Source organism: Xiphophorus couchianus, chromosome 7, assembly GCF_001444195.1.
Source record: "Xiphophorus couchianus chromosome 7, X_couchianus-1.0, whole genome shotgun sequence".
Lineage (NCBI taxonomy): Eukaryota > Metazoa > Chordata > Actinopteri > Cyprinodontiformes > Poeciliidae > Xiphophorus > Xiphophorus couchianus.
This window is the reverse complement of record NC_040234.1, coordinates 10,157,602-10,181,726: the sequence shown is the minus strand read 5'-3', so window position 1 is coordinate 10,181,726 and position 24,125 is coordinate 10,157,602. Positions and strand designations below refer to the sequence as shown.

The following is a 24,125-nucleotide window of genomic DNA, read 5'->3' as shown; positions in this document are numbered from 1 at the left end:
AAGGAATGGAATTCTTTTTTGGTATTAGGATCGCATTGTTTTAGCTGCTGGCATTGAAGTATGGAAAAAAAACAAACAAAAAAAAACAATAATAAATCAACCACCAGTCATAGCCAATCAAGTAAAAATTGGCTGATTGAACGGTGTTTCAGAAAAATCAAGCTTCCACTAGAGTTCTTCTGTTTATTCAAAAGATTCTTTCATTCTGAGACGACAAAGCTGGACAGCCTTCAAGACTGAGAACATCGCCGGCACATCTGCTGTGGTAAAGACAAAAACTGATTAGCTTATAATAATTGTTTCTCAGAAGGCCGAGCCATTAACTCAGCTATCAATTAGCAGTATTTGCACAGGCATAAGTTTCGTCTGACTCTAGTGTGACAGCTGCAAACAACAAAAACAGCCCAGAACAGTTTCAGATAAGTTGTATGTATTCAATAATGAGTTTGTTTGAAAAGAAAATAATGCTAGGAACTGTGATTCACTAAACAGAAACTGTCTTAATAAACACTCACTGTGAAACTCTCATCTGTTACTTTCATTACATTATTTTTTAAGCATATCAGTTTCAGTTTTTGCCCAGGGCATCTTTTTCTAAATCAAACGGTTGACCACACTGTTACTTGTTGCTGTCATTTTCATATCAGTAGATTCAATTAAACATGTTCTCCAAATTCCAATTAGAAATCTACATGTTGGTGTAGGATCTGAAGCTTTACAAGATCACAATGCTACTGTACCTGTTTTGCAGAGATCATATGCGCACTGCCATGATAATTGATTTTTCTGGATCGACAGGGGTTTGGACAGATATGAACTGTTCACTAATAGTGGAATCCTTGATCAACAAAACATTTGGAATAATTACAAACTAAAGTGTTAATTTATAGGAAGAAAGGTAAACCAGATTCAAATCGGCTCTCCTGAGGAATCGTTCATACATAAACGGGGCTTTGTCTTAATTACAGCCAAATTGATGTGAACATGTAAAATATAAGATTGTGTTCATGAGCGTAATTACTTTCAGTTTGACTTCCTTGATAACAGGTGTGAGCATCCTTTCTGCTGTGTCTAAACAGCAACTGGTCCAAAGTTAGCAGTAACATTAATACACTCAATTAATTTGAGAACTTGCTGTATATTATGGTGCTTGAAAGAGGTGCTAGTTAATGAATTGTGTAGGTGCTCCCAAGAGTCACATTTTGTATTAAGGAAATATACTTTGAATATAATACCGTGAACAATTTTATTGTGTGCTAATGTGTCAAGATATTTATAGCGTCTTTTGGAAATCCTGCCAATAGTTTACACATGGTTCATCTGTAATGCACATGGCAATGTTTCCAGACTTTATATTATTCCCTGAACCCACATTGCAATAGTTTTCACTTTATGGATGTATGTGAGTAAATATGCTGATTTAAGTCAACAGAATGATGGCTCGCACATGTTTATAGTTTTTTTCCCACAGCTAGTTGTTCAAGGACAATATGATAGAAATCTGTACAGGTGTGTGTGCCAGTTGTAAAAGCCAATCTAACAGATAGACTTTATCAGTCCATCAACTCTACTCTGCCTCGGATGTTTAATTACTGGGTGAGATTCCTTCACTGAAAGCATCCTCTGTTTGTCGCAGTTCACAAAACGCAAGTTGAGCTCCTGCTGACTGAATCTTTCAAGGAAGATGCAGTGGTCTGTTCGTGCCAACAACATATAGGGGCCAATTCATATTCATGGGGATTGAATTCCCCGAATTACCCCATAATCAGCTGGGTTAACTACTGACATATTGAGTGACTGCTCATTGATCCAAGGGGGTGTTATGGAGCGTATCTGCATTGACTGCAGATAGAGTGCAGTGTACTACAGTACACGGCTGGATTCATGTCTAACTATAAGACAAGAAGAAATAAAAAGAGCAAGGGTTTATTGTTTACAGTTTAGGGACCCATTTAGAAGAAGTATTAACAACACACACCATACATAAATAATTCAAATATGACAGATGACAGATTTAGCACACATGTCAATACAACTTAATTACAGTTCATACAAATGTTGATAAAATCGTAAAATATTCAATAATTCTCCCTCCATCGGTTGACCCTGGCCTGAACATTCATTTTCTGAGTAAAAATATAACAAAGATGGAGAGGATGTCTCCGCTTTATTCAGACGCATATGAAATGATAATCAATTTACCTGTGCTTATTTTAAATTTCCACAGGGCACAGTAAGATTTAATATTATTTGCGCCTTGCAAATTGGAAGTCCCTGAGCTGTTATTTCATCATGTCAGAAAAAGACAAAGTGTTCCCTCCCTCTGTGTTTTCTCTTGTGGATACAACCTTTGACCCGGGTCTCCAGTCCACGTTTGTTTACCAAATTGAGTTAAGGCTGTCCACAATGTTCTGGAGCGTGTGTTTTTAGGGACTGCGAGATACAGAGACAAAGTGCAGAAGGTGTTGCGCAACAGCAAGTGATGTCAAATAGTAGTGAAAATGTGAACAATTATCTATCTATCTATCTATCTATCTATCTATCTATCTATCTATCTATCTATCTATCTATCTATCTATCTATCTATCTATCTATCTATCTATCTATCTATCTATCTATCTAAAACCCCAAAACATTGATACATTTATTCTTTTTGTTTTCATTACGACAGTGCAGGGCTACACTGTCAGATCTTTTAGGAAGTGACTCACTTTGCAGAGATCTTGTCCCTAGACTCTGATTTAAAGTTGCTTGACATGTTTTCATGGCTCAGATGGAAAGGTATGCCAGCGGAAGGGCCTTCTATCTGCAGTGACGTTTCCTCCCTCTAACCGGTGTGGAGTTTTACTTTGACCAAATATGGTTGGATAACAAACGGAAGGAGAAAAGACAGAAAGCCAAAGAAGAAGAAGAAGGCTGTGGAAGACCAGTGAACCTCAGTATTTTCAGAGTGTTGTGGATCGTTTTACTAAAACAGCTTACCCTAACAGAACCTTTGGGGAGCTTCCTCTCTTTAGCCTCAGTGCAGATGGCTTTTGCAGACGTGCGTAAGGAGGCAGCACAGTTTGCCTTTAGTTTTAGGTTACTGCAGGTCAGATGAAACGATGCTCTAGAGATTTCCACTAGGTCTTTGACTTGTAGCAGCGGAGGCAAACGTAGGTGCAGACTGTGAGCAACATTGTCCATCTCGCACCTTTTTTCAACCTGGTATCAATGTGCTACAGTGCTGGCTTGAAAAGAGAGAGAGAGAGAAAAAAATAATCGAAGTGAAGGCGTGAGCGGATGAGTAATGGAGGTAAACGTAGCTGCTGGCTTTCGTGGAGTGGCTTTGGAGCGCTGGCACGGGTCAAACTGAAGGGAAAAACTTGCTGAGCGAAAATAACTGCATACACTCGGTGCAATAAGTGTCAGTGTGTTGGAATGTTTTGGTTGGTTCGTTATTGTCCATTTCCATGTGCAGCATGTTGGAATGGATTTGGTTGTGTCAGCACAAAGTAAGGTTAGATAGGATGTGATGTCGCATCTAGAGAAGTCTGCGAGGCTGTTGAACTCTAAAACGCCCCTGAGCTTGCTGTGGGCCTTCACGTTCACCACTGTTTATATCACCAGAGATACCAAGTGAGAGAAAGAGAGAGAAAAAAGATAAACTAAAGAGGGAAATAAAAGAGTTGATTTTTTTTTTTTCTCTGTGAGTTGTTCACAAGAGACGCTGTAGATGAGTCAGGGTATTGGTGTCTGCTCATGCCTGCATCGTACAGTTAATGTAGAACATCTAGGTCGATCTTTGAGAGTGCTTTTGGATGCACATGTGCTGCGATGCATGCAGACGACCAGGTATTGTGAGTTCTATATAAGCACGGAACGTATGTTCGGGGGTGATGGGAGATCTCAGTCAGCCATAGACGGTGGAGAACAAGAAAGCACACATATAGGATCAGAGCCTGAGGGGAATAAAAGACAAAAACCTGCTAAGAATCCTCTAGTAGGGCAACAGACATGCCCTACTAGGGAGGTGGGGGATGAGGGGTGGTCTGCAGGGAGGGTACTAAAGATGCAGCTATGTTTGCATCATAAAATGCTCTGTTAATATTTAATACTGCTTTGGTTTTGGTGTTTTTCCAACTTGGGTTAATGTTTTTTTTATCAGTATTAATACATTATATAGAATTATACCTACGATGCTGCTGTATAAGTTTGAGACTGTTAAGTACTGCACTGCAGTCACCTCGGTTGGGGACCTGTGAACTGAGGGTAAATAAATGACTCGTACTGAGTCACTGAGTGCATTTCTTATTGATCCACTGCAACTAACCTTTTTCTCCCTGTCTCTTGTGCACAGCTTACCTCAATAGTCTGAAAACATCATTATAAAGATGAAAGAGGAATAGAGTATCTTTCTGAAAAATGGCGCAACCAGGTACTCTGCATATATCATTACTTTTACATGGCTTTAATAGGAGTTTGTCCATGCATCCATTTTATAAGACCGGACAATATTTCTGCATTACTTTTTTGTGGAAAAAAGTAAAGCACATAGGATGAAGCAGTAGTTTAAAAACGGAGTACCTAAAAGTAATCTACTTCAGGTTTGATCTGTCTAAGCGGCGACTAAACAATCCTTCAGTCTAGCACTGACAGGAAGTTTTGAGGCAGATGTCTTCAGCATTGTTAGTAGCTAGCAATTAGCAAGTCACTGTGTCAAGAGGACAGCAAGTGAAATGGGAATATTTTTAGCTTTACAACCAGTCAGCACCTTGTGATCTTTCTCTGATTAGTGAAAACACCATACCGTGGCCTAGTCACGTCATGGTAACGAGACTTAAAGTGAGCTAATCAAAGTTTCAGTAAGGCATCTAAGTTTAATTCAGAGCAAACACAATGGTCTAATGAGCTATTTGAAAGGAACAATATTTTCCACTTGTTGACGCATGTTTACTTATCATTCAGGCTCAATTAGAGCCAGAGAGAGAGTACGACTTTTTTTTAGTCAATAACAGGAATGCTTCACTTAGTCCGTCATAGTTCCTTTTTTATGGTTTTTGAGTTTTCAACCTCTGGCTGTCATTGAACATGCTAGAGTTGTTTTTGTAAACCTAGCCATGCTAACTATACTAGTAAATGTTAGCAATTATAGCATTTATTGCAGGTAGCATGGCAGTCACACATGTACAACATATAACCACTCTTAGGCATAAAAAAAGCCATAAAAAATATAAAAACCTTATAAAAACTGAGATGGAAATTTTAGAAATGATACAACTGTACTTATAAATCTTTCCTTTCTTCATTTGTAACCAAGTGTTTTGAGGCAAGAAGTCTTTATTAGCCGAATGCATGACCGGGCCACTCAAGAAGTACACCAAAATAAGAGTCTCAGATATAGAAACAAGAAGTCAAGCTTAAGGAACACCTGGAGTTTATAACAAAAACTTACAAACACCTCAAGGGACAACGTCATATGCTGAGAGCAAACTGATAAAATCTGAAAGAGAGACGTTAATTTACAACATTTTATTATTGTAAGATCAGGTGGCAAAAGATCTAGATTTTAGGTCTCTCTATATCTCTATATCTCCCTGCATCCTCTTCCTTTTTTTAGGAGTGAGGTTTTTGTGTCAGGGGCTTTTTTAGACACACAGATTCTAACTCTACAGCATTTACTGAGATAAGGTCAGTGTGTGTGTGTGTTGTGTTTCTTTGAGGTCACCAGACTATGCAAGTGGACCTTTCACTAAATTGTCTCTCTATGAAGTGTTTAGCTGCGTCCAATTGTGCTTTTTTCCAACTGTAACCATGCTAAACATTTACCTCATTCTTTCTCGTGCTTACATCAAAATTGTAGCCAATTGACCATAGACCGTCTGGAACGGTGTCGCAAATTGCTTTGACTCGGAAGCCGAGGCTCGCTCGAGTAAAGCCACCTCACTTTAGAGCTGTCACAGTCACAGCTTGTTTAGCTGCTTCTCTGCTGCATTTGAAGCACATGATGCAAGAGGATGTCAGACTCTTCTGTTTACCTCTCTCTGGAGCACTGTGGAGGAGTGTACGTGCGTTTGCGCGCGGTTCGTGTGTGTGCGCGGTAGGTGTGTGTGGGTGGCTGTTTGTGTTGAATGGGCATCCATATTCTTCTTTCATGGACAGAACTGCAATACAGAGGGGGGATGTTGGTGTGAATGTGTGAGTCTGTCTCCGAATCTTAGATAAATTTGGTTTATCGTGGGTGCAGGAAGAGGTCAAAAGGTTTGCAAGCGAGTGCGTGCGTGTGTCTGCGTGTGTGAGGGTGATTGGGTGTGTGTGCATGTTTGTGCCAGATTGTAGAACGGCGCAGCAGCTCAGGAAGTCAGCTTTGTAAGAAGTGCGTTTGACACACAGACGGAGACAGACAAACCAGACAGTGACCGACTCTTCTTTTCGCTTTGAGTGTTTCCTCTCAGAATAAACAGCTTCTTCATTTCCCACAGTTTCACAAGAGGCAGAAGATCGTAATGGTGGAGGTGGGGACCTTTCACAATCTCAAAAAGACGGGGAAAAGAAGAACTCATTTTTCAAGTGGAAAGAAAAAAAAATTAAACCACACCACAAAAGTTTTTTTTTTCTTTTCTTGTGAAAAGAAAAGAAAAAACTGTCGTCTGAAAAACTGTCTCAGGTAATGTGCTGTACACATTACTCGGCGACAGGTTCCTTAATATTGTTCTGTCTGTGTGTGGTTGACTGTGCATAAGTGTTACGAGGATGAAGGCAGTGGACTTGAGCTGCATCCGGCGACCTCATCCCCCTCATCCTGACAGGATTACTGACACAGGATCCCCCTGCCCCCGGCAGAAATAGCACAGGCCCAAGGGCAATCCACCAGAATATGGGAACTTCCGTGGGCCTTACTGTTGTATAAGTGTATCTTGTGTGTGTGTGTGTGTGTGTTTTGTGTGTTATCTGTGTATTTACATGAGTATCAGCTCTATAAATGGAACTGCTTTGTTCTCAGATTCTCAGCGCTCGGTGGGTCAACACATCACTTTGTTATAAGATTTTTTGTAATAGCTTTTTTTTTTTAAAAGTTACTCCCATCGTGTCATTCTGAAGAGAGAAGTAAATGGCGACACCCCATCTTATTCCTCATATTACACCAGTTCTGTGTTGGACAAGATTCTATATTTCACTAAATCAAGAGCTTTACGGTTCTAAGTTGAAGACATATGAAGCACCACGTGTTTAGTTACACATCTGGTAGTCTGTCTTTAGAAAATGTTTTTTAAAAATCCAGGTATTTTCTAGAAAATCAAGTTCAAATTAATTAGTTTGTCTCAGTGCCAATAAAACTGTAACAGTGTTTGGAGTACGCCAGTATTGAAGTCAAAGTGGGTTAAGATAAGACCTGTTTAGTTGGTGGCCTGTCTTTTGATAAAGAAAACTTTGTAGCTCTGATAAAAATGATTCCAGCCATTTAAAGCCCTGCTGCTGTTGTCTTTTGCCACACTTGCTGTAGTATCACCACTTTTCTGCTGGTATAAGATGATGATTAGTTTAGTTGAGCTTCAAGGCCTAGAAGACGGATTTTGTCATGATTATAACTTTTACTCAGTAAAACTTTGCAGAACAAACTAAAGTTTGACCACGTCTGTGATATAGTCAGAGGTTTTCTCAAGGATGAACTTTATCGAAATGGAAGTTGATGCGTACTCTGACAGAGAGATCAATGAAATCAATACTCATTTTTTTCACCATTCTGCCTTCAGCCATCCACACCCTGAGCTCGTCTTTGGATCTGTCTGGGTCTATTTTGTGCCGTGTCTCTGCTTTAACAAATGCTTAGTCTTTTCATACACTTGGGATTTTCTGACATGCATTTAGTCGATGCAACGCTTGACCCAACAACGTCCTGGACTGGTCATAGAGGGCACGACTTGCTGGAAGAATGTGTTTTGTTGCATTTTTCTATTTTCCTGACCATGCAATACTGCAATTGGGAATGTATTTTTGTATATAAACTGTATGTTTGTCTCGTAAAGTGACTTATACTTTTTCCTTCTCTATGCTGAAGAATACCATAAAGTGTAAATAGTTTTCTTGTAATTGGTAGCTAGCCTGGGGTCATTTGCTTAACAGACATGCAGCTTGTAGCTTTAAAACATCATTATTTCAGAAGGAGTAATGAGTGGTGCACCTTTTCCAGGCCGCTACTGCTGATGTTTTTCTTGACCAGAAATATTTCCAAAGAGCTGAAGTTGAATAGGCAGCAACAGGTGCTGAAACGTGGAAAGTTAGATCTCAGAGAAACCTAGAAATCAGTGCCATCAAGGCATAGCAAAAGAATGAGACCAGACGTAGTAGCCCATAGTTTTTTGCTGAAAATTATTCCAGTGATTATGCAAAAATTTCAGTCTGTTTAAATAGCAGATTTAGGCAATCGTCAAGAAAAGCTTCATCTGCTTACCTAACTACTGTTTTTACAACGTCCCCAAACTTTTTTTTATTTTTTAACCCAAATTGTTCACAGATTAGGCGTTGTAGGATTAAATTACCCAACACATGATGAAAGTGTTCTCTCTATTAATAGCTGTGTTCATGCAGAAAGTTTGTCCTTTCTGGACTGCAGCTATTCTCAGAGGAAATGTCTAGAGTGTTTAGAGGTAAAAGCATCAGCTGAGTGCATATTTAAGGGGGTTTTATCCCTAAAGGGAAGTGTTCTCTCCCTCCTGTTTTTTCTCTAACAGTGCAGTGCACATAAGCTGCAATTTGATGCCATTGGGCTTGTCATCTGATAGAGAAGTCCTCGCTTTTATAAGTAGAGGGATTCTGCTCTCTCGAGTCCTGTTCAGAAGTCTCCCAGAAGCATCTGAAAGACTTTATCTTGTTGCTCTTGCCAAGGAAAATACAGCTTATGAAATGGAAATTATGAGACCATTCACAGAGTGCCAGGAATTATGCAAAAAAAAAAAAAATAAAAAAGAGAGAGATTGTCAATGTCAGTACATCTAGAAGAGTGGACTGCGGGAAAACACTTATTGTCACAGAGGTGAGAGTAACAAACATCGTCAGCGGTGTTTACCTGGTATTGTCTGTCTTTGGCTGGAAAGCCATAAAAGGGGAACTCCGCCAGTTTCACATAAAGGTCACGCATCTCATTATGGGGAGTACTACTGCACTCAGCGTGTGAAAACAAATGCCGAGAACACTTTCTGTACCCCTGGAGAAAAGTTTACACGTCACATTATGATCTCTCGTGACATTCCCTGACTGCTGGAGACAATATTTCATATAAATCGCTGTCAAATTGCTTTGATACGAATGTGAAATATAAAACACTGATCTACCATGATGTGGAAGTGCAAACAAACCTATTAGTTGTGTCACAGGAAATATCTTTTCCTACATAATTGGGGTTTAATGCAAAAGGTTAAAACAAAGCAAGGTTCTTCAGTCTCTTGCTGCTTCTGAAGGGTCTCAGAGAAAGAACATTAAAGTCAGACATATTTTAAACTTGATTTAATACCCCTTGTAGTGCCTTTAAAAAGTAATCACACACCTTAACCTGTTTCAATATGTCATATTACAACTACAAATGTCAATGTAACCAAAAGGATACACAATTTTCAGAAATGTTCTGCAAATAAAAATCTGTAAATGTATTGTGCTTTTGTCTTCAGCCCCTATGATTTAGTTTATTGTGCAACTACCTCCTGCTGCGAGTACTGCTGCAATTCCTTCGACATATGTCTCTACCAGCTTTGCACGCAAGATACTCATATGGATTTAGGCCTGGGCTTTGACTTGGATATTCTAACTTGGTGTATTCTTTAATTGGTACCATTCTGTTGCAGCTCTGGCTGTATGTTTATATCTATCTTCCTGCTGAAAAGAGAACCTCCACCCCAATCTCAAGTTTTTGTCTCTTATTGTGTTTCTGCCGTAATGATCCTGTATTAATTATCCATCCACTTGGCTCCCTGTCTCAGCTGAATAGAATCAGCTGTGACACCCAGTACTCGACAATCTGTACTTTTTTTCGGCCACATTTCCAAAATGCGAATGTTATTGATTGATCAAAAGACCCACCATGAGGTGTTTAAATTAGTTGATGACTTTGCCTGCACAACTTTATTCCTAATCTGTCTGCCGTGTGCCTTTGTCTTCATGAAGGTGCTTGTTCACTGATATTCTCTAGCAAAACCTCTGAAGCCTTCAGAAAACAACTGGAGATTAAATTGCACAGAGATACAATCTCTTTTTGAGGTTTGGTCACTTCTAAAGACACATAGCTTCACTGCTTTTTGTTTAGGGGGATGAATGCAATTACCCACCACAGTATTTCAGGTTTTATTTAGTAAGAAATAATTTATCATTTTCTTTCCATCTAACAGTTAGGAACTACTTTGAGTTCACTTATTACAAAAAAAACCCTTTCTACAGGCATTTTTCTGGTTGCTGTGTAATGAAATAAGAAAAAGTTTAAGTCCCATGAATATTTTTGCCTTGGACTATTCGTCTTATACCTTTTATACCTAAATTTGTTTGCACACAACCAATTGTTAAACCGTGCAACAATTTTTACCCCTTTTGGTGACGAAACTATGATTTAAAGGGATTTCTAAAAGCTAAAGCTCAGCAAGAGACCAACTAAAGCAAAAACTGAACATCAGCAAACATCCAAAAATGGCATTGGGCAACAAAAAGCTTATGCAAGATAAAAACCGAAACAGGAGCTATAGACATGAGGAGATAAAGCATACAGGTGACAGTCTGAAGTCAGAAAACAACACAAGGGAAACAAACTAAAACCTTTCAGACCATGACAGTTTGTAGCAGAACAAATGTTTTATTTATGTGATGTAAGAAAGCCTTTGGCTTTGCAATACGGGGAAGAGCAGGTGCAAGACTCAAGTATGCTGAACCTTTGACCAAACCAAGTACCAGTTTTTGCTCAGCGAAGTTATTCTTTAAGCTTTAACTCTGCAGGGAAGTCCAGTATTTGAATGGCAGGGTGAGACACGTGGGGCGGCGGGTAAACGTGAACCATGATCAGATTGAAAAGCAGATGTTTTTGTCCTTCTGTTGCTTTGGAGACAAAAATCAGTCTAATTACATTTATTAAAAATGTATTTTACGATATCGACAAAAGTGCCATTCACAATGGTCTTCACTTTGTGATGGCAGAGTAATTGTGAATGTACTCAGCTTTTCTAGAAGTTCATGCGCTCAGCAACTGAAAAGAGAAGAAGTAGAGTAGTGAGCGGGTGAGCTAGCGGTTGTAGGCCAGTTATCAGGCCAATGTGTCACACCGGGGTGTCCAGGGGCTCAGAAGAGGGAAGTGAGCTGCTGCAAAGAGGCCAGCGACAGACAGTTCAAGCACAACACAGGAAATGCTCATCTCATATCACCCAACAACTCTCTGGTTTTTGTGCAATAGCATTAACATCTCTGTATAATGGTTTCTTCTAATTTTGTTCCGATTAAGTAGTTTTTATTTGCAGCTTTTTCTCTTGCTTTTTTTCTTTTTGTTATGGGACCAGAAAGGGGTTGAGGGGTGGGGGGGTCTGTTGACATTCTTGCACTGTATGCTTTGCGCTCGACCAGGCCTTGGCTCAGCTCCATGTCCCCTCTCTTCCCACTCTCACTTCTTTGACTCCTACCCCCTCCTCCTGCTGTACCAGCCCCCTCCGAGCCCTTTCAACTCTCCTTGATTGCTCCCCCCACCCCCTACACCACTCTTGCCAGCAATTCTTCAACACGGCCCCCACCCTCGCTCGCTCCTTTTCCTATCACCTTCCCTAATCCGTACTCATGTATCGCCCTGAACTCGCTGCGGCCCACCCTTTCCCATCCCCTCTTCCGCCCCAGCTTGTGGCAGCAGGTCCGGCCTCTGTGACACAGATGCAAGCGGTTGCTGTGGGCACTCTACACAGGAACAAAGCATTGGCGGGGGCCCTTCTGTTGCGCCGGGTTTGTGCCGTTTCTGTGTATAAGTACATTCACATGAGAGCTAGAGATAAGAGGGGAAGCAGAGACAGTACAGTGCAGCCAGTTACTAAAGTCTGGTTTCAAGAGGTTGTTTAAGCCGTACTTTAATTTTGGCAAAAGTGTGTTTCATTTCTCTTACATGGGAACATCCTAAAGCAGGATCATGCTTGCATGAACAAACAGTGATGTTCACCACCCGCTGCTTTTAATCTGGTTAGTTGCTTATATAAACTCTTTTCTGTGTAATTCAGGTATAAACTTGCTTTCTTGTTCTGACAATGGAAGTGAACAAATCACTAAGCAGCCAAAACTCATACTTTATGATAATAAAGCCAACACGTGTGCACACTTGTATTCATCCTATTTTAATGTCAGCTATATTGTTAGAGTCAGAGAAATGCAGCCCTGCATGTCAGGTGATGATAACACACCAGCTCATCCACTGGCTGTTTAAATCAACAGAAGAATACAAAACATTTCAGTAAATCATGTTGGATCACAGGTGTGCACTACACATACAACCTTCCATTATGGATCCGGTCACGTTAACCACATAGATCTCTAGAGACCATGGGATGGGTGCACTTTCAGATTATGCAGCTGGGATAGCAGAATCACAGGGTTGTGAATAAACCCACAGAATTCACCAGAACTACATGCACAAGATAAGCTTGAGGGTTTCCCCAAATCTGACTGAATAGAAGCAAACATCTTGTTCTTCCTTCTATACTCTGTTACTGTCTGAATTACATTTTGCTGATTGATGCACTTACATCAGACGGACACTGGTGGATCATCTGACCACCATAGACTGTCCTAATGCACTTTTTAGCACACTGAACCTGACAGGTCATCATGGTTAAGGGATTGCTACCACGTGCGGAAGATGAGAAGCATATTATAGGTTGGCAGACAACAATTCCCAATTGTATGTCAGAACCTTTTTGCTGACCTTGAGATGTACAGAACATGCATATCGTGGAAAGAAGTGGTGCTCTTTAATAGGCTGGGGATCTCTCACCAGAAATTTTCCAGTGGCTTCTTTAAAACAAGTCTCATTGTTAATGTTTTCTTATGCTGCTGGTGATTTGGATCTTGGCAAATCACCGTTATATTTTGTTGATTTATTTTAATGTGGTTCCTGTTAATTCTGGGTGGACCAAACTAGCAGAAAACTTGTAATCCTGCCTTACACAAGGTGCTTTGCTTAAAATTATTTAGTGGTGTTTCAGCTGCTGTCTGTCTCCTACACAGACATTTCTGTGGGTAGCATAGCAGGTAGAGGAGGTCACATGACACAGATAGTCAGATAGCAGCAGCAGCATCCAACACAGTCTCTGTTGTACTATCGACACCAGTGTAAAGGGCAAAATTTACCTGGATTGTGAAAAAAAAACACCAGATTTTGTTAAGATTTAAAAATAATGCTCACAGCCTTCAAAGTTGTGCACATAAAAATGGCACAATCATTATTTCTACCAGTAAATTCCAACACTACTGACCTAGAAATGCCTTGATCATCCCAGCCTGATTCGAGGCATCAGCCTGCAATGTCACTAACCTTAGCAGAAATACTTAAAAACCTCCTTGCATGGAGCAATTTTGCAGCTGACATCGCCACTGAGCCTCACCTGCTACCTTTAACTTCATTTTTTTCGTTCTTTACTATATTTGAGGGGAGAGCAAGGTTTGCTGGAGGGAGAAATGAGATGCCTCACCACTTCACTGCCCTTCTCTCTGCACCAACTCCCCCCACACACACCTGGGATGGCCATTTCATTTTGGAGTGGAGCAAATGGAAAGGTGATCTTAATCTACCCTGTTTCCTGCTACCTTTCCTCCCCACCCCCAACCTCTCTATGTCCCACACACAGTGCCTCACGTCGCTGATGGACAACTCACTGGTGGTTGCCTGAGCCTGCCACTAGCACACACAAAAAATTGTGATATATAACACTGGACATGCACTGGTTTGTCGTCCTGTAGAAATTGTATCCATTTCAGCCTTTTTCCTATTTCAGTCTATGTGATTTGGGTTTCTCTGAAGGCAGAAATGATTCTTTTACAAGAGCAAAAGCTGTTGATTTCAAGATATTCGGGCCTCCTCTGTTACCTCGTTATGCAGTGTTGGGTTTCTCTTTACTGCTGTTAGCTCTTTGCAGTCACAAGCAGAGCTATGCAACTGCCATTGATTTCCTATGAATGGCCCTCTGCAGGCCAGTTCATTAGGAAGGTGCTTCAACGCCACTGGATTAACTGGACTTTCAGGTGCTAAGCATGTTGCTTTCAGGAAATGAGCATTGGTGATTTGACAAAATAGGTTGGACATACAGCGCTAACATCAAAGCAAAAACTTTTTTCTGCTCTTGAAAATAAGTTTTGAGAAGTTTCCCTTTTAGAAAAACAAAACAAAAAAACAATAAATGTACTTTTAAAAGTGAAAAACATTTTAATCGGAGAAAAACAAATCCCACTTTCAGCCTGCCTGAACACACTCCCCCTTTTTATTTTCTCCTCAACACATGGCTTAAGGCTGGACTCAGGCTGCTGCTCCACCCGCCAACTGTTACTATGGAAACGCTATCTGGGCCTACCAAGACCTGAAGCCGAAGGACATCCTGGACAACAACACAATAGCGGCACAGCCAGGGTACCTGAGGGAGTTAGATGTGAGAGGCCAGCTCTGGTGGGGGTTTGAAGGGGTGGGTGTCGGGGGGGGGGGGGGGGGGGGGGGGGGGGGGTTGCTGCAGATTGAGGGAGTAAATCCGCCCTCTTTCTCTACCTCTGCTCACGCACAAACGGTCAGGATTAGCCTCCAGCTTGAAAATCTGAGAAGAAAAGGAACAATCTGTGGCTCTTGATTTTTTTTTTTTTTTTTTGCAACAGTTCTTTGGGACGTCTTGGATGGCAAGAAATGACTTAAAAAATGCAAAAGAATACCAGAAGTTTCAAAAATGTGAGATGTTTAGTAATAACAGTTGCTGTCCAGTGTACGTCAGCAGATGAAGAAGTTGCTTTAATTCTGTAGGGAGTTTATTATTTCTGGTGTTTTGTTTATTTATTTTGGATGTTTAAAATGTCCTCCTGTTTTAGTGTTAAATTGTTTTAGAAATTTGTTTTAACTTAGTTTTTGACAGGATGTACTTGTATTTTTATGCCATTACCATTACATTACTTGAAAACGGGTCTCCAAACAGCAATATTATTGTTTATCGCAATAACTTATGAGAAAATTTATCATGCAGCAAAAATTGTTATCATGACAGGCCTAGATGGAGCTAAGTCCCAAACCCCTCAGACACAATTAATCAGTGTTCAGTCTGAGACACTGTACAATAGAGTGGAGAGTTAGAGTCTGCGAATGCTTGGAAGCATTTATCACTTTCCTTCCACTTCACCATTCTGCAGTCATTCGCGTTGGACTTCTACTTGAAATCTCAAGAAAACACCAGAAGTTTAACGTACGAAAATCTTCAATGCAACGCGCCGCATACAAACAGCTTAAACACTCAATCACTAGTTTTACATTCGTGATCGCAATGATCTCGTTTGCTGCTTATTCCAAAGGCCGAGATGCAAACTCTGTCTGGTGGTGCCAGCAGCGGAGAGTAATAGAGATGTGTAGAGTCTATTTGTCTTGCTTGCATTCCTCCATGTAGCACTGCTAAAATAATAAGAGGGAGGGTTACCTTAGGTCGGCTCCAGCTGAGGGGATACGGCGCACGCATTGTTGTCATTGGCTCCATCTGAGTATCCCTCTTAAAGCTGCAGCGTGGAACTGAGGAGGCGGGTTGGGCTGCCTGCTTTAAATAACGTGACTAGGCAGAAGGGATGAAGTGATGTGCAAATATTGTGATTGTGTGTCTTATGCTTCTGAGTTTTACAAAGGAAAGTTTTCATTGTATGTAGCCAGTATTTTCTTTTTCTTAGTGGACTCTACTTCTGTTGTTTTTTAGATGATGTCAGTGCATCAGTTTGTATTCCAAAAATGTCTTGAGAGGTTTGTAATCAGTGTTATTGCATAAGCCTCACACCAGCAAACAAGGACATTAAGAATGCCCCACTGCGTGCGTACCGGCTTTCCACAGTTTGTGCTCATCTGTGGTGTAATGACTTTCAACCCGAATTCATTCCTATTTAAAAACGTGCCCACTTCCCATTGGGTGCAGGCACTACATTGTAGATGTCCGTGTGTGAATAACTGAGTGTGGGACCTGCTTAGTCACGCCAAAACACCCGTCTTACACCTCCTCTGTGTTCCTTCGCAGGCAGCCTAAGAAACAGGATGTTAATGCTTGACGGAATGCCTGCAGTCCGAGTCAAAGTCGAGCCCCTGGAATCGGAACAAGGGGTAAGAGAGCAGTTATTTTCCAGACAATTCCTCTTTTTCTTTTTTTTTCTTCTTCTTGTTCTTCTTCTTCTTCTCTGCTTTCCTTTTCTTCTCTTCGTCCTCCTGGCAGTGGGCTGTTAATCACTCCCAGGCCTGAGCCAGTGAGTTTGGGGGCTACAAGGAGTGGTTGGGGAGCATGGTGGTAGGCAGAGGGAAGAGAGACGAACCATGGGGAGAGGAGGAGAGCCACAGCTGGAGGAGGAATGCAGTGGGGTCTTTTTGGGAGGTGACTGGGGCCAACAGAGTCCATGCAAGCAGGGGGGGAGTGTTAGGGTGGGGGATCAGTGCACAGATGTAGTCACTGCTCTGGGGAGGAGGGTTAGCATGGGAAACTCCAAATCTTATCTGGCTTTGTTTGTTCCTGCATCTTTACGTCGTTCAGTTTCCCTTCATTCCTCTTTTGCCGGGCTCTCTTACAAACACATAACTAATATCTGTTTAATACAAATTTGTCCCACAGAGAGGGTTCTTTTTACTACAAGCCTTCCAAGTGACGGTGATGAAGTTTGTTAATGTTCTACACCTTCTCTATAATCCTTAGATGTAAAACTTCAGAATTTCAAGCAAGATCTGTGCATAGATAGTAAAATAAGTCAGTAACGCAAAACCGACGACCTGATGAAGGTTTTTTCTATTTGGCATGTAGTATGACTCCCTTATGGACAATTTACTCCACCTAAATGTTTTCTGTAACTGTTGATCAGTCCTGGGTATCAGCTTGAAAGAATTTGAGCTCATTCATCCATGCCGACCCCCTTCCAGTCATAACACAAATTGCTCACATCAACTTACTCCCCAGCATTTCTGTGGGACTAAGTTCGGGTATCCTAACTGGTAATTTCAAAACATTAATGGTATTTGTGTTTGGGTCAATTGCTGCATTTCCTTTGACCGTAAAATTGTGTAAGTTGGAATTACAAAAATAAATGATTAATGGAAGTAAGGCGATTTTTGAAAATACCCAAAGTTTTTGCGTTAGGATGAGGTGATTTTTCAGCTGTATTGAAATTAGTGTATTTCACAAAACTGCAATTTCAACACTTTTTTTCACATCACGAGTCATGTGATGGCTGCACAGTGGCGCAGTTGGTAGCACTGTTGCCTTGCAGCAAGAAGGTCCTGGGTTCGATTCCCGGCCGGGGTCTTTCTGCATGGAGTTTGCATGTTCTCCCTGTGCATGCGTGGGTTCTCTCCGGGTACTCCGGCTTCCTCCCACAGTCCAAAAACATGACTGTCAGGTCAATTGGTTTCTCTAAATTCACCAGCAACCCTCCCGACCCCATTAGGGACAAGGGTGAACAGAAAATGGATGGATGGATGGATGGATGGATGGAGTCATGTGATTCACAACCAGATATTACTACTGGCGGAAAAAATAAAGAAGACAACAGGAAGTGGTAGGAGAATGATAGAGTGGCATGCTTCTTACTGACATACTGTGTGAACAAGCTTATTCACATGTGATTTTAAAGGTGTTTCTTATTTAATGGACACACAGCAATTCGACATTAGTGGAATATCAACATCAATATCAATATTTTGCGCACATTCATAATGGAAACACAAATGCTGTCTTGCTATATTACAAACTTCTTAACTAGATTCAGATAGTGCCGTAGTTTTGTTCTACCAAAACTTCCTGGAGAATATGCAGCAAATCAAATGCCAACCACAATACCAACCATGCACTTTTGCAAAACTAACGTGTCTTAAACAATAAAAGTTCTATTAGGTACTCATCTGTCCAGAAAATTCTTCCAGCATTGCTTTTGAATCTTGTCTGATTTTCCAAAAACTACAAATGGGGCAACAATGATGTTTTCTAGAAAACTTTGTTTCCTTCTGCCCTACCATCGATGCATATGAAAAAGATTATTAAGGTTTTTTAAAATGAGGTTATGTTATGTAAGCTACAACCTACCCACTGTAGACAGCTCTCTTGGCATTTTATTTATTTTTTAGATCCAGATAGGTTGGATTTGGAAGCAGACCCTAATAGCAAGTCTGACACCAGGACCAAAACAGACTCCCTGAACCTTTTTACTGCCATCAGGTTTACATTGGGTGGTTATTAATAAAAAACATTACGATTATTTAAACAGGAATTAAGGTAGGAGGAATGACATCACTAGTAATCATCCAATGAACATTCAATGGGAAAGAAAATGTAAAGCATATCCGATTAAAGTAAATGTCTGATTTAGGGGTATAAATGTAAAAGACTTAAACGATATACTGTAGTACTTTAAGTAATTTTAAAACACTTTCTAAGTTCTCTTTTCAGTATGTGTTTCTGACTGGTGTCACACCACCTCCTATCTTTAGTTAGGTCCTTCCTTGATTGAGCATGCTGTGATTTTTAAACACTTTAGTTCTGGGTGTATATTTAAGGTCCTTTTCCTGCTGGAACGTCTCTCATCAATGCTTTCTGTCTTGGTTCAGCCTTTCATTTTAAGTGGGCAGCTATATTTGGGTAGATTTGCAGCCTGCCACACTTTATGTTTCAGAATTGTATTATTGTGTTTATTATTGTATTTTTTATTATAGGGCATTGTGACATCTGTGGGAAATCTACCCAGTTGTCAACAAATGTTGAAAATTGTGTATCCTTTGCTTCCTTTTCTATGGATACACTACTTGCTACTAGTTATGTAGCAGTTTTGTTGGCCTAATGACATAAAATCCCAATAAAATACATTGAAGTGTGTGATTGTGATGTACCAAAATGTGAAAAAGTTCAAGAGGTGTGAATACTTTTGCAAGGATCTGCACTAATAGTGCAGATTTTTATATTTCACCAGTCACTTTTCAGCCGGAAGGAATTGCTGGAGCTTCTTGCTGCATAACTTGTCCCAAGTTGTAAAACAAATGGTGCCCTCTGAAATCTGCCCTCCGATAGCCTCAGGACCTTTGTGGGGTTCAGCTCAGGGCCACTGCTGTCAGGTCGAGATTCAGAGTACATGACGGTCTGGTTCATATTTACCACCCACAATGCACTTTCTAAATGGAACCACATTTACTTGACTTTATGTTGGGCTATTCTGCAAGAAGAACAACATAAACAATGTTAAACTTAAAATCAGACAGTATCGCTCTTCTTCTCCTATGCAGAACTTCTCTCTTAGCAGTGCAGTTCAGTCAGAGGCTCCTCCGAAGAAGTTGACCATTTATAGCAAATAGTTATTAAGTTATAATGGGTGGAGCAGACTCTTCCTTTGAGAGGTCAAGCTCAGAAAAACAGAACATCAATGAAGGTTTGAGTGAGAGAACAAACCCCCTTTTAATAAGGCACTCCTTATAATTAGATCAACTTCAGATACAGGCCTACATTTCAATAGGACGAATTTGTAAGTGCTTAGGATGGAAAAATTACAGCAACAGCACAGCTGCTATAATTAAGCTTTGGAAATCATCTAAAACTCCAAGCAGTTCTTAAACAAGCAATTTGTGTAACTGGGGCCACTGAAATGAATAAAAACAAAAGGAAACAGAGTTTTGAGTTATTGGTTCAGTCACACAGGAACATAATGAGAGACAGTTGGCAGCCTTACAGATCCAGGAATATTACGACCCAACTTGCTGTAGGTCACCTACAATTCAGCTGTAAATAAACTCTACAAATGAACTTTCTTCATACTTACTTTAGAAAAACTGTAATGAATATACTCTCTGCGAATGAATACTGCGCATGTGTCACATGCAGAAAGACTGACTATCGGGCTGTTTTGAAATATTTACTAATTTATAGGAAGTTATTGCAACATTATATCAACATTTTCACTGTACTGCGGAAAAATTACAGTACTCACTAGAATTGCACAGTCATTAATCTCCCATGCAAAAACTTTGAAAAATCCAGCCTGTAATTTGAGTCCAGTTATCTAATGGGGAGAAAAATGCAACTTTAAGAAATGACTGTTTATGCAAACACCGGCACCAAAAATAATATTCAAAGATATATAAACTAAAGGATTTTATTCAATTTGTGCCATTTTCAGTTTCCTTTCATTAATCACTGATTCCCTGCTTCCCCAAGCTACAGGTATAACATGGAACAGGGCTCCATACCTTTCAACCACATTTCAAAATGGGAAAGTTCAGAGAACATGCTCTTCACATAAAGCAGATGATCTTCATAAGTCAGGATATGACTATAAGCAAATCAATAAGCCGCTTTGTATCTACGGTCAGAGCAATAATAACACCATTTAAAACAACTAAAATTGTGGCAAACAGATCTGGATGAGGACCCAGGTTGATCTGGTTATCCACATACAGTGATGACGATGGTAACGTGGCAACAAAATCTGCAAAAGTCATTACTATAGAGATGCTGCAATGGCGCCATCTTGGTAGCACCAAGTTTCTGCAATGACAATTTATTTCAATGCTTTAGTTTCAAATTGGTAAACGACTTGAATCAGACAGTGAATCGCCTTGACTGGCTTTAACTGTTGAACAGCTGGTCAGCAAAGATTCTAAACAGGATTATCTTTTCCCAGTCAATTAACATTATTTGCCCGCTAACAGGGAGCCCTGACAGCAAGACTCCTCATTACGGACACCACTACTGAGTAAAAAGGGCTCAAAGTTGGCTATTTCCAGCAGTGCAGAGGTTTCTTTAAATTAAGTCAAAGGTAAGAATACTTCAATAAGGCTGTAAGAGAGAGCAAGACATTCAGCAGATAACGGGAAGGGTGAATGTAATATAACAAACTTGCTTAGCTTTATCATGTCTACTTGTCAGAAAACATGTTAGATTTGGAAATGGTGACTACTTTTTGAATTAGGGTTATAGGTCTGCATAACCTTGGGAATATAAATAATGGTTGTTGTTTTAGTAATGCTAGCTATACTAACAGTTCTTATAAGAGTCTAATAAAGCCTATTATAAAGGCTGGTCTCTCACACACAGTGTGACATTGTCTCTGCTTGTAGAATAATAATTAACAGCAGGAAAATTAAAAAAATAACCCTTTGAATGCTACTCCCACAAGTTCTTAGATCATAGCTCTTAAAAAAACTAGAACTGGATAAAACCGATCTAAGTAAGTCAAAGCTTTACAAAAACCACAAATCACAAATTTGTCACAGATTTGTGATTAGTGCATCTCCACTTTTGTTCACTTCCTTCCTACCAGAAACTACAATTGTCAACCGATTTCAGTTTGCCATTAATAACATTATGGTATTAATGTTGTGTTTTGGGGGTTATTTTGTTTGTTTTACAATACAAATACAAATTGACAGGACCAACTCCAACAAATTTCCAAGGTAATCTTCCCAAGCGGTGAACCTTCTTAGGCTACTGTATGTCATGCAGTCTTATCTGTTTTGGGGATAAAGCTGCTTCATCAAGATAAAATAGTGAAAGACAGTAGGCTGTATTTGTTAATCATGAACTAAAATGAGAAAGAAAAAGAAACATTCCTGGTTTAGGACCATAAATGGACATATTGGGCAAGGCTGAGTTTGCCTTATATAAAGCAGTGAAACTGAAAAAAAAAAAAATCAATGCAGCGGTAACTCTGTTTAAGTGAAATCAAGCAAATAACATGCAAGTTAAAATTCAACTGGGTTCTCTGAAAAAGTGTCCGTCCTGCTTCCCTATGGGGCTCTACTGTGACTAACAAAGTCTGGCTGTTTATTTCTTTCGTTTACTACTTATTCTTGAGGTTTAGAGTCATTTCTGCTGTTATGAAAGACTGAACAACAGCGAGTACTGAGAGCATTTTCCATGTCACTTGCATAGTGTATGTAAACAATAGCAATGCTGTGTTACACAAACCAGAAACTGGTGCTTTTTGGGGCTTGGTTCACAAACAACTCTTAACCGACAGAAATGGAAAAACTGAAGCCACCTCCAGTCTCAATTTGACAGATGCAAAACACACATAAGTGCAAAGCTCGGCCCTGCACACACGCTGACACACACATAAAGATACGCCCGACCTGCCCGTCTGCCTCTGTCCTCACGCATTGTCTTTATTAGGGGATACCGGTTAGCCGGGCAGATTTTCCAGCCCCTTGCAGGCGAATCGTCTAACGAGGCAGACCATTTCCAGCAAAGGCTTGGCCCCGTGCCACTCAAATGAAGACCACATTTCTGCAGCAGTCTGAACTGTCTGTGTCTGCCATCTAAAGGGGAAGCTCAGTCTGTTAGGGCGAGATTGGATCTCAGAGCACTTCAAAGCTGTGTGGGCTGCGGCGCTCACATCCTGTCTGTGACTGACATCACTGAAGGGAGAATGACTTCAAACCCCAGGTATTAGGTACCGACGCAGGAGCACAGCTCTCAAAGCCTTGAGCCACAGCTGAGAGCAGGACACCCAGGAAAGCAACCACCTGCTGCACTCTTTTCTCAACTTCTCAGATGTGCGGAGGCAGATGAATTTCTTATCAACAATCGGGACCCCTACAGCCAAACAATTTTCCTCCAAATCCGCGATAACCCGAGGGTTTATCAGAAGACGGCATTCGTCTAGCGCTACAATGTTCTTCCATAGAAATCTGTTGGTTATAAATCAAGAGTAAAAATATCATTTATATACCCTGTGATGGACTGGCAACCTGTCCAGGGTGTACCTCGCCTGTCGCCCAAAGACTCCTGGAGACAGGCAGCAGCCTCTATCTCCAGATTGATATTTTATGAAGGTAAATCGATCAAGTCTGAACACTAATTTATCACGATTACAAATATTAAGTGGTCTGCACCCACTGAACACAGTTGTGGCAGCAACACAGAGCCACACAGGCCTGGTTACCAAGCAACAGCTTCACAATAACAAGACCACTTCATTTCTAGGTATGTCAGAGCAGAGAGCATGGATACTGTACAGTACGTGAGCCATAAAAGCAAAGCTAAAGGCAGTACATGCTGAGAAATAACACAATATGTACCTTGGCAGCTGAAAACCTGTGATAGAATTTCTGCATAATATACCCATCAGCAGATTTTCTTTGTTCTCCATCCCAGTGGTTCCCTAAGTTAGGGTTGCCGCCTCCCAATTTGGATCCTCAGACACTTTAATATTGTTGCTAAGAGCATATTTTGCCATAATTATTACAAGAGATAAAAAGAGAAACCCTAAGTGGCTAAAACTAGGTCGATGGTTGTGGTTGTGGAGTCTGTTAGTCTTGTCATTGTTCCCTTTCTTAATTAGCTTAGTATCATGCTTCTATCCTTGAACCAGTGATAGTTGGGGTCACAAGTCATTGCAATTTTATGAGCCAAAAGCGGAAAAAATGTTGGCAAAGTAAGTATTTGGGATGATTTAGACGGTCATTTCAATATGAACTTTCTATTAGTAAGATACCAAACTGGTTCTGTTGAGAGAGCGGGGGAATCTATGGATGTTTTAGCATCACTAGCAGCTAACATTAATGTTAAAACCAACATGGAGAGAACACTTAAAGTGGAAGTTCCGGATATTTTTGGTTGAAACATTTTAAGGAGTTACCATTTTACCAGTAGATAACTTACTAGATGTCTTAAACCAGTGAAAATCCAGAGTTTCAAGAAGATTACTTGCACAGGAACTCATATTAAGAACGTCAAATGCCACTGGTGATGGCATTTGACAAAATGTAATGTTTATTGCTTGTTTCATAGTTTACGACTGTATGATGTTTTATGATATGAAGCACTTTTAACTGCCTTGTTGACTTGACTCAAAAACTGTTGCAGACCATTGAGCTTGATTTGTTGAGCTAATAACAATTGGCAAAGGTTTTAATCTCCTGATGTACAATGGCAGTGTAGACTTTCCCCAAAACACTA

The 24,125-nt window shown here is 40.4% G+C and overlaps 1 protein-coding gene across 3 annotated transcripts in view; it reads left to right on the top strand.

The window, feature by feature from the left end:
• The window catches only part of klf12b (Kruppel like factor 12b), a 50,690-nt gene that overhangs the window by 3,533 nt on the left and 23,032 nt on the right, over nt 1–24,125 (top strand). Inside the window, exons 1-2 of one of the 3 annotated variants that reach the window (XM_028023163.1) lie at nt 13,625–13,758; nt 16,224–16,306. The exons of 1 other annotated variant lie outside the window; for it this stretch is intronic. In XM_028023163.1, coding sequence (XP_027878964.1) covers nt 13,665–13,758; nt 16,224–16,306 — 177 coding nt within the window. In that variant the 5' untranslated portion in view covers nt 13,625–13,664. Of the gene's footprint in view, nt 1–13,624; nt 13,759–16,223; nt 16,307–24,125 lie in introns of those variants that run through there. One more of the 3 variants, XM_028023164.1, reaches the window with a different exon arrangement.